Source organism: Ricinus communis, chromosome 4 (genome assembly GCF_019578655.1).
Source record: "Ricinus communis isolate WT05 ecotype wild-type chromosome 4, ASM1957865v1, whole genome shotgun sequence".
Classification (NCBI taxonomy): Eukaryota; Viridiplantae; Streptophyta; class Magnoliopsida; order Malpighiales; family Euphorbiaceae; genus Ricinus; species Ricinus communis.
Genome location: NC_063259.1, coordinates 24,497,161 through 24,513,926, shown reverse-complemented (window position 1 = coordinate 24,513,926; position 16,766 = coordinate 24,497,161). Strand labels below are relative to the sequence as shown.

At 28.1% G+C, this 16,766-nt stretch overlaps 1 protein-coding gene across 1 annotated transcript; it reads left to right on the top strand.

The window, feature by feature from the left end:
• The first annotated feature begins 3,216 nt into the window (after positions 1-3,216).
• On the top strand, positions 3,217-13,441 carry LOC8265057 (truncated transcription factor CAULIFLOWER A). The gene is made up of 8 exons (XM_002514577.4): positions 3,217-3,914; positions 11,153-11,231; positions 11,515-11,579; positions 11,680-11,779; positions 11,882-11,923; positions 12,690-12,731; positions 12,824-12,936; positions 13,042-13,441. Exons 1-8 carry the CDS (start codon positions 3,730-3,732, stop codon positions 13,148-13,150), a joined length of 735 nt encoding a protein of 244 aa, XP_002514623.2. The 5' UTR covers positions 3,217-3,729; the 3' UTR covers positions 13,151-13,441.
• The last annotated feature ends 3,325 nt before the right edge of the window (positions 13,442-16,766 follow it).

Sequence of the window (16,766 nt, the reverse complement as noted above, 5' to 3'; positions counted from 1 at the left end):
TTCAAAAGAAACAAATTTATTTGTATTCAAAGTTTCCTATTTTCAAAACTGATTTTACTATCAAAACTGAAGAAAGAGATATTTAGATTTCAAAAACACTTCCTTCAACTATTGGGATTACCAACAAGCTTGGTTTAATACCTTTCTTCTTCAAAACGAAGGACAAAGCCATTCTTGACTTTTCTACTTCGATACAAGCTCAATCCAAACTTTAAAGATCCCCTATTGGTTTAAACAATGATGGAATTTTTATGGCATATTCAAAGTTTTGCATTGTCTATATTGATGATGTGTTGATATTTTCAAATTCTCTAGAGTAACATTTCAAACACTTGAAGATATTTTTTTACGTTGTTAAGAAAAATGGTTTAGTAGTTTCAAAATCCAAGATATCTTTATTTCAAACAAAAATTAGATTTCTTGGACACTATATCTTTTGGGGAACTATCACCCCAATTGAAAGGTCTCTAGCATTTACTTCAAAGTTTCCAGACAAAATTTTGGAAAAAACACAATTACAAAAATTCCTTACTTTTATTTCAAAGTTTGTATATTTGTTCAAAGTTTGTATCTATCAATAAAATTTTATTTTCTTATCTACCATTCTTAGAGTTAACAAGCGTATGCTCTGTGCTTGCCTCATCTGAGGATCCTGCACACCAGAAACTTATTGATCTATCTGTTTTTCTTTATCTAAACTTGTTGATCTATCTGTTTTTCTTTATCTTGGTATAGAAAATAGGAATAATATCTTAACTCAATCTAGATTCAATGCTTCCTCCGTCTATGAATGGAATATAGATGGAATGTCAGAATACAATATCCTTGGTCTCTTGCAACAGATGAACATGGCAGCCAATGCTTACAAAACCTAAAGTAGTATATATATATATATATATAACATAAATTATTTAATCAATAATTAAATATTTATTTCCTTGATTCTTTTAGAAGATTATGACATCTTATTTGATTTAAAGTGCATAAAATGGAAGGGTTGAAAGGTCATGTACGCTGTGAGAATAAATTCATCATTTCTTTTTGTAATTGAAATGGCTTTAATTTATTTATTTATTTTTTTTCTTTTTGTGTGTGGTAGTGTGTTATTTAGATGATTAAGACCCATCAGAGCTTCATACAATGAAAAAGACAAAAGAAGAAAACCTTGGTTGATTCGATTCAATGACTATAATATAACCCCACTTTCCCCAGCTATGTATCTACTGAGTACGGCCTGTAGGGCAGCGACCATTGCTGAGGCATTCATGGTGCACTATTGCTACAACTCTTTAAATATTAATAACACACCCACACACACACATCTATAATATATATATATACCACATGATTCTATTAAAATTAAATATTATTTTAATTTTAATATTTATTAATATAATTAAATACTAAATTACTTAATTATATATAATAGATAGCCATCGATTAACTAAATATATTATCTTTATTTATTAACTTTTTTATATTAAAATTTAATTAGTGATACTTGACAACTATGAAATTTGTCTATATAATTTTGACTTTGATAAATAGTTAAAATTTAATGTATACATTCACCGACAATTTAAATTAGTAGAAAGACATGTTAAACTAATAAATTATTTAAAATAATAGTGATTATTTATCTATAATTAAAAAACTAGACTTTATAACAATAGAGTACCACAACAGTCTTATTAGTATATATATATATATATATATATATATATCAAAACTTTATTTGTTGTATCTGAGAGTAAATTTGAAAATTGGCTTTCTTTTATTCTCATTTGAAATTATAATTATAATTTTGTGTTCAATAATATTAAATTATTTCTAAAAAAATCATGACTAATTATGAGCATCTATTATTATATGCATTTAAATTTTAGTTAGAGAAAAAGAATATAGTTTTTATTTTATTACATTATAAAATATAAAAAAATATTGCAATTAAAGTGAAAAATATATTATACGTATTTAAATATTAAGAGATGGATCATCATTTAGCAAGATAATAAAATTCAGGTATTAATTTTGAATTTAAAGATTGAGCTATCAAATATATTAAAATATGAAAAGATATCAATAAATAACTAATAAAGAATATTGAGGCGTCAGAAAATGGCTAAAGAAAAATGGAAAATGATTGCGACAATAACTGGTTAACCATAAACCTAAAGGAAGCTATATAAATCACACATATATAATCTAGACAATGAAAACAATTACAAGTTTGAATTTTTCGCATTTCCTGAAATGATCTCTACCCTAATTTGTTACATTATAACTGTTATTGTTTGGATCAGAACGAAATCTTAAAGAAAGTAAAATGAATGGAAAAGTTTTCTATACTTAGAAAGATAATTATCTGGCACAAAGAAAGTTATGATTATATAGTTCCAACTTCTTCCATCCTTCCTTGTATTTATTGTCCTAAACTTGAATTATTAAATACAAACTTAATTATTATTTTTTTCAATTATTTTCTTTTTTACCATTTACCTTCTCCGGACATCGTATAATTAAAAAATTATAAGGTTTAAAATAAAAGATATTTTTATTGAGAAAGCCTGATGCAATTGCTAAATAAAATTTAATGTGTTATTTTTTATTTTTAAACTTTTGAGTTAAGCATTGCAGGTTTCTTATTTTAATGGAAAAAAGCTATAGGATTGCACCTAATTATAGTCATTTATTTACCTTTATCGTAAAAGGTAAAAACATTAACCGTAAAAATAAAAATTTATTTAATATAAAATTTAAAATTTTTTATTTATAAAAATAAATATTTTTAGTTTTACTTTTAACTCGACGAATCTCTTTTTTAAAATTAAATTGGTTAATAATAAATATACATAAATAGATAGAATGCATAGTAAATTAGAGTGGAGCAAGGTGATATAAGATCAAAGCAGATATCAAATTAGAGAGCAATCGCTGGAGCTTTGGCCATGGCCTCATACTGATTACTAATTTCATTGAAAACATCTTTCCTTGCAAATTCATAAAAGCAGGCAGGAGAAGTTGGAAATATACAAAGGGAAGTATAAACAGAACAGCGCCGTCAATCACTGACCAATTGACCAGTGGACACCCGATCCAACCCTACTCATTACTATTACTATAATTGTAATAATAATAATAATTATCATTATTGTTATTTCCACTTCAATATATATATATATATACAATATTCATAGCAAAAAAACATATGTAAAAGAAAAAATCCTCTGTTTGTTCGTACAGAAAATATATGTACGGACCATTGCAACGCCCTTAAGTTCGAAAATTATTCCCATGAAAAAAATATAAAAGAGAAAAGAAAAGAAAAGGTAGCATTTCTTTATCCAATCATAATTCGACAACGCATTTGACGAAACCACCCTGGTTTTGGAATACCACATTTTTTTTACATCAATCCACTCTCCTCTTCCAAAGTTGTTTTGAAAGCTTCCATTTGTGTGCTTCTCTCAGAAACATTTTGCCGATATTTGCTCTCCCTCTATAACTTATTATATATAAAGACTGTTATACAAACAAAGAGAGAAAGAAACCAAACATCTGCAGAAACAATACCCACATAAGCGCAATCCAGTTCTCTTTGATTCTTCTTTTGTTTCTTTGGTTTGAATTTTGTTTTTTTTTTAAGAGAAGAAGCAGAAGCAGAAGAAGAAGAAGAAGAAGAAGAAGAAGAAGAAGAAGAGGAATAGCAGCAGCAACAAGAAGAAGAATATGGGGAGAGGTAGGGTTCAGCTGAAGAGAATTGAAAACAAGATTAATAGGCAAGTGACCTTTTCAAAAAGAAGGGCTGGATTGTTGAAGAAAGCCCATGAGATCTCTGTTCTTTGCGATGCTGAAGTTGCTTTGATTGTTTTTTCTACTAAAGGGAAACTCTTTGAATACTCTACTGATTCCTGGTACCCATCTTTCTCTCTTCTCCTCTTATTATAATTTTTTTTTTGTATCTGTTTATTTGCTTATTTGTTTGTTTCTTTCTCATGGATTCTCTCTCTCTCTCTCTCTCTCTCCTTTTAAAGTTTTTAAGTTGTGCTTGTTGCTTCTTTTTGCTGATGACAGTCTGCAACTAACCTTAAACTGATGAAGGATATATTTCAAAGAATTATTTTTGTTCGAATTTGTATTGTTAAGTTCTTGGAATTGGTAAGAAATGAATTTTCTTGGAAAAATCATGCTTAATAATGATAAATAACAACAACAAAAGTGAACCACAAGTTCTCAAACTTAATGGCTTTTACTGTTAATTTCATGCAGGAAAATAAATAAAATTATAAATAAAAATAACAATAATAATTATTAAAATAATAAAATAATTATGATAATACAGCAGTTCGTTAGGCAAACTTTAAAGAGAGGGATAGTGAGCTGTGGGTGTGTACTGTCTCCACGTAAGATATTTAGCTTTAAGAAAAATTGGGGTTTAAACTTGAGTGCAATGCAGTAGTTCTATCTCACTAGACATCAAAACTTGTTTATAATATTCAATGTTTTTATAATTTACTTCTGACTAAAGCAATGCTGTTAACTAAGTTGCTTTGAGGAAGATGCTTCTAATTAGACAACCGGTGAAAAGTTAACACCTTGTCATTTGTATTATTAAAAAGAAAATGTCACAATATTTGTTTTTTGGTCAATTTTTATTTTTTTTTTCATTTGAACAGTATAAATATTAATTTGTCTCTGTGTTTCTTTGGTGCCCCCATTTACAGTCATGTTGCTGGCTGTTATGGCCTTCTTTTTTTCTTTCTTTCTTTCTTTCTCTTCATGCTACCTCAGCTTAGGATGTGATGATGTGCTCACCTTAAGAACCACACGGTTCAAGAAAGCATAGATTTGAAGTTTTTAAGATACTGTTTACATTTAACTTTTTTTTTTTTAGTGAGTGATTTAACAGTCCTTCTGATGACAAAATTACTTTTGGCAAATGTACTCAACTTTATTTGAAAAATAGTATGTAAACTGTCATTTTCTACCGAAAGGAGAGTTTTACTAAGAAGGTGTGCCTTAGGGCTTCATTTAAGTAAAATATATGAGCATTGATATACTGAACTGACCTGCACACAGTAGTGGCTTGACTGTCTCTATGACTATTAGCATGTAACCTTCGTTAAAATAATGGAAGCGCTGCATGCCAGCAGCATCAGAATACTATATGTGTCTTATATATATATATCCATGGCCAGAATTTTCTAAAGAATACAAAACTTGAATTGGGTTTTTTTATCAAATACTCTACCCGTGATCTAAAATATATGTATGTTATTTTTAAATCTGTATTATTAAATTTTAAGGGATATGTAATGTTGTTTGTTTTATAGAGTAAGATCAATATGATTCTCTCTCTCTTTCTCTCCTTCTGCTGGAACGGTGGAAACAAACCTTACACCCTTTCCTATATTTTCCTTTTATTTGTTTTGGGTCGGGAAAATGGCACCAACAAGATTCCTACATCAACATATGTCATTAGTCTTGTCAGCAAGCTACTTGCCAAGTTGGCCCATCTGGCCACGCTTAAAGTGATCAGATTTAAAGCTTTGCTAAATCCCATTCCCATTTTAGTTAAGACTTTATTTCTACTGTCTCCAGAATAAAAGAAAAATATAAATACGTTATGAAGCTAAATTAACATTTCAAAGTTCATCGTCCAAAACGAAAACATTTCAAAGTTCACTATCCCACCTACAGGAAACAGAAGTTCATCAATGCACAGTAGATTTTTTTCTGTTTCCATGACTCAGCAATAACGCCAAAACATATAAACAAGTAAGAAAATGGAGTGCAAGATTGTTGCAGAATTTGGTTATAACAAATGTTATGTTCATGCATATATCTTATTATCCTCACGCACGAAGAGAAATCTTTCCTTATCCCGAAATCAATCTAAAATCCTTAAACTCAGCCCAAGTTTGTTTCAGCTAAAACCTGCGATCTTTGCACACTCGGTCTAACCAAGTCAAACCAATTCTTGGCTAGCTACTACTTTTGCTTTCTAGTGTATGAACTAAAGCAATGAAATATGGAGCTTATTGCCAAAAGAAGAAAAAAGTTTCGTCAAGTATAGGCCTTTTAATTTGAGTTGCCCTCATGTGCTTAGTAGATCATACTTAAGCTTTTTGCCAAAGTACATATGATTGCTTACATCTACTTCTGTTGGTACGGATTTAGTTTCAATTAAATGGGGTTTTTATCAGTTTTGCAGTTCTAGCTAAGTTATTCTTCAAGTTTGTCAGCTTTTCACTAATTTTTTTTGAATGGTTTCTGATATGAGAAGAATTTCGATGAATTTTTGTTTTTCTGATTCTTAATTCTGAAAGGCTTCAACATACTAATGATTGGAGAATGTTTTCTTTTCTTTCTTTGGTTAAAAAAGATGTTACTTTTTTTAGTTGTTTCTTTGGGTAAAGGGTATTTAATTAAATATTTAATAAGAAAAAAACATATCATTTGGAACTATATACTACCCAAAGCCAATAGGCTTTTGTGGGATTAGACTAGGAGGACAACTTATCTTCTAGGTCATAATCTGCTTTCTTTAGTACCTGTTATATATATATTATGTAATCCTAACAGGAAAAAGATTTATTTTTTCATGATGGAGAATGATGAGATGTAGTAACTCAAATCAGAGAATCAAAGTTTTGTGGGCCAAATTTAGAATCAAGATAGTAATGCTTTTATGCTAAGCTCACTGTTAAGTAATGGTTTTTTAGGATTAAGATAACAGACGATACTTTTCTTATTTTTGGTCTATGCATCTTTATACGCTCAAATTAATATTTGATTAATTTTAGTGTATAAGATCAAAATCACTATTAATGTATAAAGAAAAACAAAACAAAAAAAGACAAATATTCACAATCCAAAGATAATTGAGAGTAAAAAAAAAACCCAGATAATAGAAGGTTTTTATTGTTGTCCACAGTAACTAGATTACTGTACAAAGTTAACAGTAAACGGATTACTGTAACAATATAAATAGTGATCAAGTTACTGTAAGAACGTAAACAGTAACCAAGTTACTGTAGCACACTTGTTATAAGAGAGAAAGAAAAAAAATTATAAGAACATAATGAGATTTTGAGAGGAAACAAAATAAAAACAATTAATTATCAAATTATCTTCTAATTTATCATCCATATAGTTGTTATTACTTTATTACAATTCTAGTTGTAACCTGCGTCTGGCGGCAGTAATTGTTTATATTTTTATAGATAATAATTTAGTCGCATTACATCTTAATTTTTTATATTCTGTTATTTGTTTTCATCATTCTTCTTTTAAATTGGACGAGATAATAATTTTTCTTTCTTTGTCCTCTTAAATTATTTAAATAAAGTCAAAATTAGAAAATATAATTTTTTTCTTAATTTGATATTAGCTTAGAATAAAGATGGATTAACTAATATTTGTAGGCTACATGTATAAAAGTTTAGAGGATAAATTTTTTAATATGTGCATTTTGAGAAGCTATTAGTCCTATTATCTAAATAAAAATTTATTCTGAATAAGCTAATATGCCTTAATTATTAAACCCAATCTTCAACACTTACAATTAACTAAGTTTTCAATTACCTTAAATTACATTAACTTAAAATTAAGACATTAAAAAAGAATATACAGTTAATAATAAGATTGTAGGAAAACTAATTCAATTGTAAGACTTAATTAATAAAAAAAAGTACTGGCTGACAATAATATATCCTAAAATAGGGGAAAGGAAAGGTGAATTGCAACCTGAATAGTTGAGTACATTCGCAACAAAGTTAACTTCACACATATAATTATCAATAAAATGTTCACTTTTTAACATCATATCTTTTTCTGACTGACAAAGTCATTCTATCTCTTCTCCTCTCTCAGACCTTTGAACAGAAAATATCCTTGGAACTGCAAATCTGGTTTTAAAGGATAAGAAGAAACCCTTCAATAGTAGTGATTTCTCACCCCCTTTTTTTTTTTTATTTTAAAAGAAATTAGTATTCGTATTATTTTTAATTAGAATCTCGAGTTGAAGTTTTGGATATATAATTGTATTAAAATTCTTGATTTAGTGCTTTACTATTTATAAACTACTCTACATGCTCTAAATTAATTAGATTGATTTTAAATACATATATACCAAAAAAAGAAATAAAAAACTTATAATTTTGATCTTAATATAAGAAAGAGCTTATTATATTAAAATAGAAATTTTATTCTTTTTAAGTACATGAGAATATATGTTAACTTGAAGGCTTGAAGAAGAAATAGTTCATTTTTTTTTTTTTTCGAGAATAAGAGATATTTCATATTAGTTAAAAGTATTAAGTAATACGAATGGCAACGAGTTTGATACTGGGGATAATGATGTGATAATAGACAGGAATGGTGCAATCCCCTCCATTACCTTTTCTCCAAAGGTACATTCCTGCTTAATTAAGCCACGGCAGAATACTGCTGTGATAAAATTGTTAGGAAGGCAATAACATATAATAAGTTATTACTAAGTATATAGGAATATAAATACTCAGTTTCACTTTCACGAGGTGTTTCTTTTTTCCTGGAACTAATAATTGTGTTTGTACAGTTCCAATAAACTGTGAAGGTTTCAGAAAAAAGAATGATAGTTGATGGGCACTAATTTGTCGGCCAAGTACCATTTCTCAACAAATATTGAAGAACCAACTTTTGGATAGATTACTGAAGCTTTGCTCTGTAGAATTGACTTAGTAAATAATTCAGTTTGCCCATACTTATAGCACATATTAGTTTTGCACCATTAAATCAAAGAAAAAGTAATTGATATTATTAATCATTATATAAATAGGGTTATAATAACTAATTAAATATTCATATTTAATAGCTTGTAGATTAATAATTATTTGATTACATTACTATCCATGAAATGATCCTTTATGTCCATTATTGCCCTAGCCAATCTTACTACATGTAAGAGATACTTTCTTAGATGGTAAGCTTAGCTGACCTGTCCTAACATAATTTTAATAGGATAATATTTACATGGATTTTAGAGTGCCATAATTTATAGTGATTTTCAATGTGATTATATATTTATATAAGAATTTATAAAATTTGGATTAAATTTATATAAAATATTTTAATATGTAGTTTTTATAAAAATTATATATTAAAATATTTTTATGTGAACTTTTTAAAAAATAATTCAATTAATTTAAATTTTATAATTTTTCAGTCAATGAACACATAGATATATTAAAAGTCATTATAAATTAATGCACTCTAAAATTCAACATAATATTCACTATGTTTATCAATGAGGTCACAACATTAAATACTATATTTAATTGAAATCTAATTCAAATACCTATTATATTAATAATATATTATATATTATATAAATAATATAATCTATATTTAAAGTTAATTTTAAAGAAAATTTTTGATATAATTATTGCAATGCTACTTAAATATTTAATTTTTATATATTTTCTGTTATAAGTTTAATATTATATAGTGTTTTATTTTTTAAAATACAAATAATATATATTACCAAATTCAATGGAATTTTTTCAATCTGAGTATGAATATATTAGAGGGTAAATCTTGTCCACAAAAAGTGCTTTAATTAGCGTAGGGAGTGGACGTTGGAGGAAGGCTAAAAGCCTGAACAAGTAGCTGCTCTTAGCAGGCCTTTAGGATGATAATACTCTAATAGGGGTGCATGAATACTTCGACTTTCATATCGAAAATGCAGCAAGGAATTGCTGATAGTATATCTATACAAGATTAGAACCAACCAAATGAGACGCTTTTTTATTGTTTGATTTGAAAATTAGAGAAATTCTAAAATTAAACATATTGAATTCAAAAAAATTTTAGAATAAGCAAGTCTTGTAAAATTGTCAAATCTGCCAAAAGAGTCATTAGGTCACCCCTATATCTGGCTTCTGCATTACATGGTTTAAAGTCCATTTTATTGTCTTTAGAAGGGTAAAAACTATGACTATAGTATTAGTATTAGTCCCAGTCCAGGATAAGAGTCTACTGGGGGAGATTCCTATATGTTGTAGAATTAATTTTGGAGCAAGACAAGTTGCTTCATATCACTAAGAACAAAATCCTAGGCCAACAGCAGATTTCATGGCTGACTATTGTATACTGCATATGCATATCAGTCAGATGCTAAGAAGCAAGTAATGCTATTGGTTAGTAATACAGTTAGAATAACATGTGCTCACATTTTTACTTTCTTCAATGAGCATCTTTCTTTCACTTGGAAACTGCTCATCCAACATATGTGAATGCACATATTCTTAAGGGTTGGATTCAAATTATACTGTTAATCTACAGGGCATTTTTGTTTCCTTCATTAGGAAAGGAAGACTTTTATATTGGTGGAAATTAAAGCCCTCACTCCCACTCTTTCTTCTTTTTAAATTTCCTAATTTTTGCGTGTATTATTTGCTTTTGATCTAATTTTTGGATTTTGGCAGCTTGTCCTTTAGGTTTTTCTCTAATATCAGTTCTCCTATGAAATGGTCTAAAAATCATGTCAAGAGGTGAAGCAGCCCCCACTACATAGGGAAGGATGATCCTAGGGCCATACTTAAAACTAGCAAAAAGTGTAGTAGCCCACATCACTGGCATGTTGACGAGCATATAAGGTCCACCCTTGGATACATCAAATCACAAACTAAGAAGAGGTTAAGAATAGAAGGCCCACCATGATATGAATGAGCTAAATTTAGTAGTAAAATACGATGATTGAATTATATGGCCAGTAGTACTATCTCTTTATGAGCTCAAATGGTGTCATTCTAGTACTTGATCTATTCCTTTTTTTTGTATGCATATAAATACTTATATGTTATTCTTTGTACTTTGGATTGTGATCTTTCATGATTTTAAACTACCAATGTTACATATTCCAATGGAGTGGTCTGTCCATTCTAATCAATCTGTCCTTGTAATGAAAAGAGACAACTCTTGTCCCAAGACAAACCCTTTTGCTGCCTCAAGAAAGGGTCCTATTAAACATCAGAATAATTATCTTCTTTGTTTTCTCAAACTTCAGCTGAATTTGATTGTGCTCTTTTTTTTTTTATTATAATTTCTGAATTTTATGATTTTGATTGAGTAAACTGAGTACTTGAACTTGCACTTTATTTGGAAACAGCATGGAAAGGATCCTTGAACGTTACGAGAGATATTCATATGCAGAGAGGCAGCTTCTTGCAACTGATACTGAAACAAATGTACGAACCTCCTCTTTTTGCTAGCTGACTAGTTCTGTATACGATGTCAAACAGTGCCCTTCTAACAGCCTGGTTTTATTTCAAATGAACTATGAATCTGAAACAGGGTAATTTTGCTAAGCTGGATGGAATACATTTTGCTTGCGTAGGAGCTAAAATCAGAAAGAATAGATTTTTGTTTCTCTAATTGGCTATTTCTTCTTCTTTTTTTTTTTTTTTTTGTGCTGTTCTTTACTTATGTTTGAAGTTATTGCGAAAACAACAATGTTATCAATATTTTCAGGGTAGCTGGACTCTAGAACATGCAAAGCTGAAGGCTAGGGTGGAGGTTTTACAAAGAAACCAAAGGCATGGACTTAAAATGATCGGTGCAAGTTCTTATAACAGAAGCAACTAAACGAACAAGAATGATTTCACTTATCAACTTGTCTATTTTAAATGTCTGCAGGCATTTCATGGGGGAAGAACTTGATACCTTAACCCTCAAAGACCTTCAGAATTTGGAGCAACAAATTGATTCTGCTCTTAAACACGTTAGGTCAAGAAAGGTATAAAAGCAGTGCACTTCGCTTCTGGAAAGATTTTGGTGTATCAGGTTGCATCTCAAGTAGACTACATAAACAACTGATTGCACCTTTCTTTATTTACAGAATCAACTGATGTATGAATCAATTTCAGCACTCCAAAAGAAGGTAAGGCCCCATTAACTTTCCCTTTTTTTCTATCTCTAAGAAGGGTGATTATTTAGGGGTGTCATACAATGGAATATAATATGACTATTGAGGGATGCAGATGGGTGAGTTGACTTATGAGCTATTCATAACTCGGCTAAATTCGCTCTAGTTCGTGTAATTAAGTTCATTTAATAAATGAATCAACCTCAACTTTAGCAAAACACTATTTGTTAGACAGATGAGCTAGCTCATATATAAATTTACCAACTAGCTCGAAAATTAATAGATTAATAGTTTAAAAATTAAATATATAATTTTATATTTTTATGTATATTATATAAAAAAATATCTATCTAAATTTATTTATTTGATTAAAATTATAATCTTATTGAGTATGTTAAAATTTGTATCCGATATTTTATTATTTTAATAATTTAACGAATAATTTAAATTTATAATTTAGATTCGTTTATATTTATGAATCTAATTCACGAGACATAATAAATTTAATAGATTTGCTGTATATTTAAATTCAAATAGGGACACGGCTCAAACAAGTCAATCCTGAACTACTAAGAGCTTGGTGGTCTCACTCGATAAACTATTGTACTTATGTAATGGGGTTAACTAAAAAATGTTAGCAATGCAAAGGAGTGTCTGTATTACTTTGTCATAACAGAAAGTTTTCAGCACCTGATAGAACTGTTTTTCAGCACCTGATAAAAATGTGTGATCTAGAACAGTTCCCTTCCTTTCTTGTCATTTATCTGATTTCCCTTTACAGGATAAGGCATTGCAGGAGCAAAACAACCAGCTCGCAAAGAAGGTTTTCGATTTCACAAAATTTTTGTAAATATTTTCGTTATATATCAGCTCCTTTTGGTGTCAATCTCTGATGTTTTGAGAGCCAAAAATCAGGTAAAGGAGAAAGAGAAGGCAAAGGCTCAGCAGACACAGTGGGAGCAACAAAATCAAGGTGTAGACTCATCACCTGTTCTTCTACCACAGCCAATTCAGTCCATGAACATAAGGTCTTTCTTTCTCTCTATCTCTCTCCATTAGATTGAGTTTTGCTCACTGTTATGTGAATCCGAAAGAACAGAAGTAATAAGACCGCGCTGTTGCAATATGTGCAGAAGCACCCACCCTGCAAGAGGCAGTACAGGAGAGGACGAGACAACTCCAATCCACAATCGTGCCAACGCTCTCCTGCCTGCATGGATGCTTACTCACTTTAATGAGTAAAACGAATTGCAGAAAGATCAGTTATTTGCGGAAAGTTTTGATGCTCCCTGCATGCACCAAGATGAATGCATCAGGGAGGGGGGGTTTATGCATTGGGACTTCTAATTCTATAAGCTAGTGAAGTAAAAAAAAAAAATTGTTATAGTCTCTCTTAAATCCTGATTGGTTAGCACTTCCATAACCATAAGTACCTCTTCTTAAGCTCTGATAGCATCAAACTTATCACTCTTGTATATGTAATGCTCCTATGATTGTAATGATATATATATATACGTATGTAATATTATTGTAGATGTATAAGGTGTCAAAATCTCACCATGAAATACATGGGGTTTGTCAACACTCTCTTATCTACTAATACAAGAAAAATAAAGTTATGGGGTTTGTAGTTTCTGTTCTTGACTCTCTGGTCAGGGCTACTCTTTTTTCTTTAAGCGATAAATAAATTTGAGCTTAAGCAAAACTGAATCAAAATAATATATTATGAAACTTAATATTTGAAAATATATCTTATGTCATTTCATAACTTTATTATTATGTATGTGGGTATTTCTTTTAAAATTTTCATATAAAAATAATAAGAATATAAAGGAATAAAACGAAATTTAAATGGAACCTAGTTGGCTCGGTTACTGTTTGGTCAATGGTCACTGCTAGCTATATTTATAACATTGTTTCTGGATTTAGCTATAAGTGAAAATGAAAGCTAGCTTCATTTCTCAAAACAGGGGAGCTTGAGAAAATTGTAGCTTAGTCCATTCACTTGATATGTGCATATTTTAACTTAAATAAGTTTTCAAGTTATTCTCTTCGTCTTCAGCAGCTGCAATTTAAAAAAAAGATTATTAATTTTGAAATAGATAATATTAAATTGAACCATAATGCCAATTGAGGTTGGTTCTATTGGTGTATGTTTAAAGTCTCGAAAATATTTGACTATAATCAAATGCAAAACATCTCATTTCAGTTGATTTATCTCTAAATTTTCATGTAATGCTTATTTCTCACCTTTTCTTAGAAAAGAAAAAGAAAAAGAAAGAGAATCTAGTTCAAATTGTTCTTGGTATGAAAGGAAATGAAGAAAATGAAGGCAACATGTAAAATGAAGTATAATGTTATATTCGGTTGAAATTTATAAAAAAATTTACTATATTAAAAAAAAAAAGACATTAGAACAAAATAATAAAATTAAAAGAAATATTTTTGTGTTATAGAATATATTAACTTATTAATGGGAAACCATATGAAGATTTTATTTATTTTATTAGAATTTAATTTTATAATTAATTTTAAATAAATTTAATTATGTAAAATACTAAGTTATGTATCATTCCATTTAAAATATATAAATATTAAATTTGTAAATAAATTTTAATAATTTTTTGAATTTTAACGAAAGACTCTATTTTAGATGGTTGTAGAGTCTGCAATTCACATAAGTATTTAAGGGAAACTGGATTTTAGTGTTGAAGAAAGCAATTGTCACAGTCTGGGAGCGTTGGGAGAATTCCTTAGCCGATCCTGACATCTAACAAAAACTATCAAAGTCATCACTTTGCATAAAATTTGGAATTAGTTAGTTTTGCAAAGGGCCAGTTTACGCATCCTTATAATACCAATTCTTCATTGTTTGACCTCTCTCTCTCTCTCTCTCTCTCTCTCCGTACACCGGAGTGAGATTTCAGCTAATTTATACCCATTCCGATTAGTATTTTTTTATTTAAAACAAAGAATTTAAAGGTTTATTTGTATTACTATTTGAATCTCGTTGATCATACGAATAAATCCAAAATAATAATTAAACTATAATTTTATTTGATGTCATCAATTGGGAAGAGAATGCTAGAATTTAAACTGGTCAAATATTTCTTTTCTAAAAATGCTAATTTTAAGTTAAAGTTGTCAAATAAGCATTTTCTTGAACTTATTTGTTGCTTTTGAAATGGTAGTCTTGAGTTTTAATATTAACTAAGTAACTGAAAGGCAAAGATGAGAAATGAAAGAGGCAGCAGTGGCTTGCATGCGAAGTTGAAGAAAATGATAAGAGGAAGAGAGACCATGAAATGAATGGCAGGGAAGGGAATCACTTGGAATCATGTCTGTGCAGTATGGAATTCTTCAAAACCCAAAATCATGCTTTTGGCCGGGAGAAGAATGCCGGTAACCCTTTTTCTTTTTTAACACCTTTTTTAAATAATTATTTTTATTTTATTTTATTTTTCATTTATTTACTAAATTAAATTAATTTTATATTATTTTTTTAATAAATAAAAGTAAAATAAATTTATTTATTAATGATTAATTAAAAATATTTTATCACGTGATTAATAATAATATTATTTTTAATAATTTTATATATTTATTTATTTATTTTACTTTTATTTATTAAAAAATATAAAGTTAATTTAACTTGTTTAATAGACAATAGATTATAGATTAAAAATGTAAGATAAAATAAACTAATAGAAAAGTAATGTATAATATTCCTTTGGTTGCATACTAAATATTTTTTTTTAATAATTCATTTAAATTAACAAAGCGTTAATAGATTCAATTATAGAAAAAAAACTAGTTAAATTAGACTAAGATGGTGTTTGGTTTAGAGATTTTATGCAGCTGGTAACTGTTTCTCGCTGAACAACTATATTAAAGCGTTCGATAAAGATTTAAAAAATAATTATTGATAGCTAATTTAGTCTCAGTGAGCTGCTAATTGTATCAGTTTTATTTTAGAACTTTTTTCTTATAAGCTGATAGCTTATTTGATTATTCTTATTTATTTAGACACTATTATTTTTATTAAAACTTATTTTAAATTGATTCATATAATTAAATATTTATATTTTAAAATAAATAATATTATTTTAAAATTATTTTTAATAGTTAAATAATCATAATATTTATAATTATGGTATTCAAAATTATATATTTTTATTAGTAGAATTTAAATTTAAATTTATATTTTTAAAATTATTTTTATAAATATTTTTAATAATAAATACAATTGAGCTATAAAAATTAATCATAATAATTTTAATTATTATAAGTTATTTTTATTAATTTATATCATTAAATATAATATAATAGAATAAATTATATTTTTAATAGTTATTTAACATACTAATAGCAACTGCTAATAAAATTTTACAAAACAGTTTAATTTATCAACCATCACCAGCTATCGTACCACCAACTACCGAAATTTATATTAATCAAATTTGAATAAAGTAGGCTATAAATTATTATTCTATAAATATAATTTAATTATTAAATTTAGTCCAATACAAGAATAAAATAAAAAAAAATTAATGTTGCATTAAATATTTAAAAGTGATAAATAATTAAATATATATTTATTTAAAAAACGGTTAAATATAAAACGGAGAAAATAATACAATCTCACATGTGACGGATACTTGGGCCTGCCATATCATCAACACTGCATATTACATAGAGACACATGAAAAGTTCTATAATAGTTAATCAAATAAAATTTTTTTTTCTTCCCCCAGTAATCCTTTTATTATAAAAATAATAATAATAATGACTACTAATTTTGGACGACAAACAGTTTTACAGGAATGTAACAGTCATGAATCCCAGGAACAAGGTCAGT

What these genes read in the sequence shown, in the direction of transcription:
- LOC8265057 (XM_002514577.4), top strand. Translation starts at nt 3,730, where the DNA reads ATGGGGAGAGGTAGGGTTCAGCTGAAGAGAATTGAAAACAAGATTAAT. An exon ending in AACACGTTAGGTCAAGAAAG is followed by an intron (nt 11,780 to 11,881) that starts GTATAAAAGCAG and finishes CTTTATTTACAG; the next exon opens with AATCAACTGATGTATGAATC. An exon ending in ATTCAGTCCATGAACATAAG is followed by an intron (nt 12,937 to 13,041) that starts GTCTTTCTTTCT and finishes CAATATGTGCAG; the next exon opens with AAGCACCCACCCTGCAAGAG.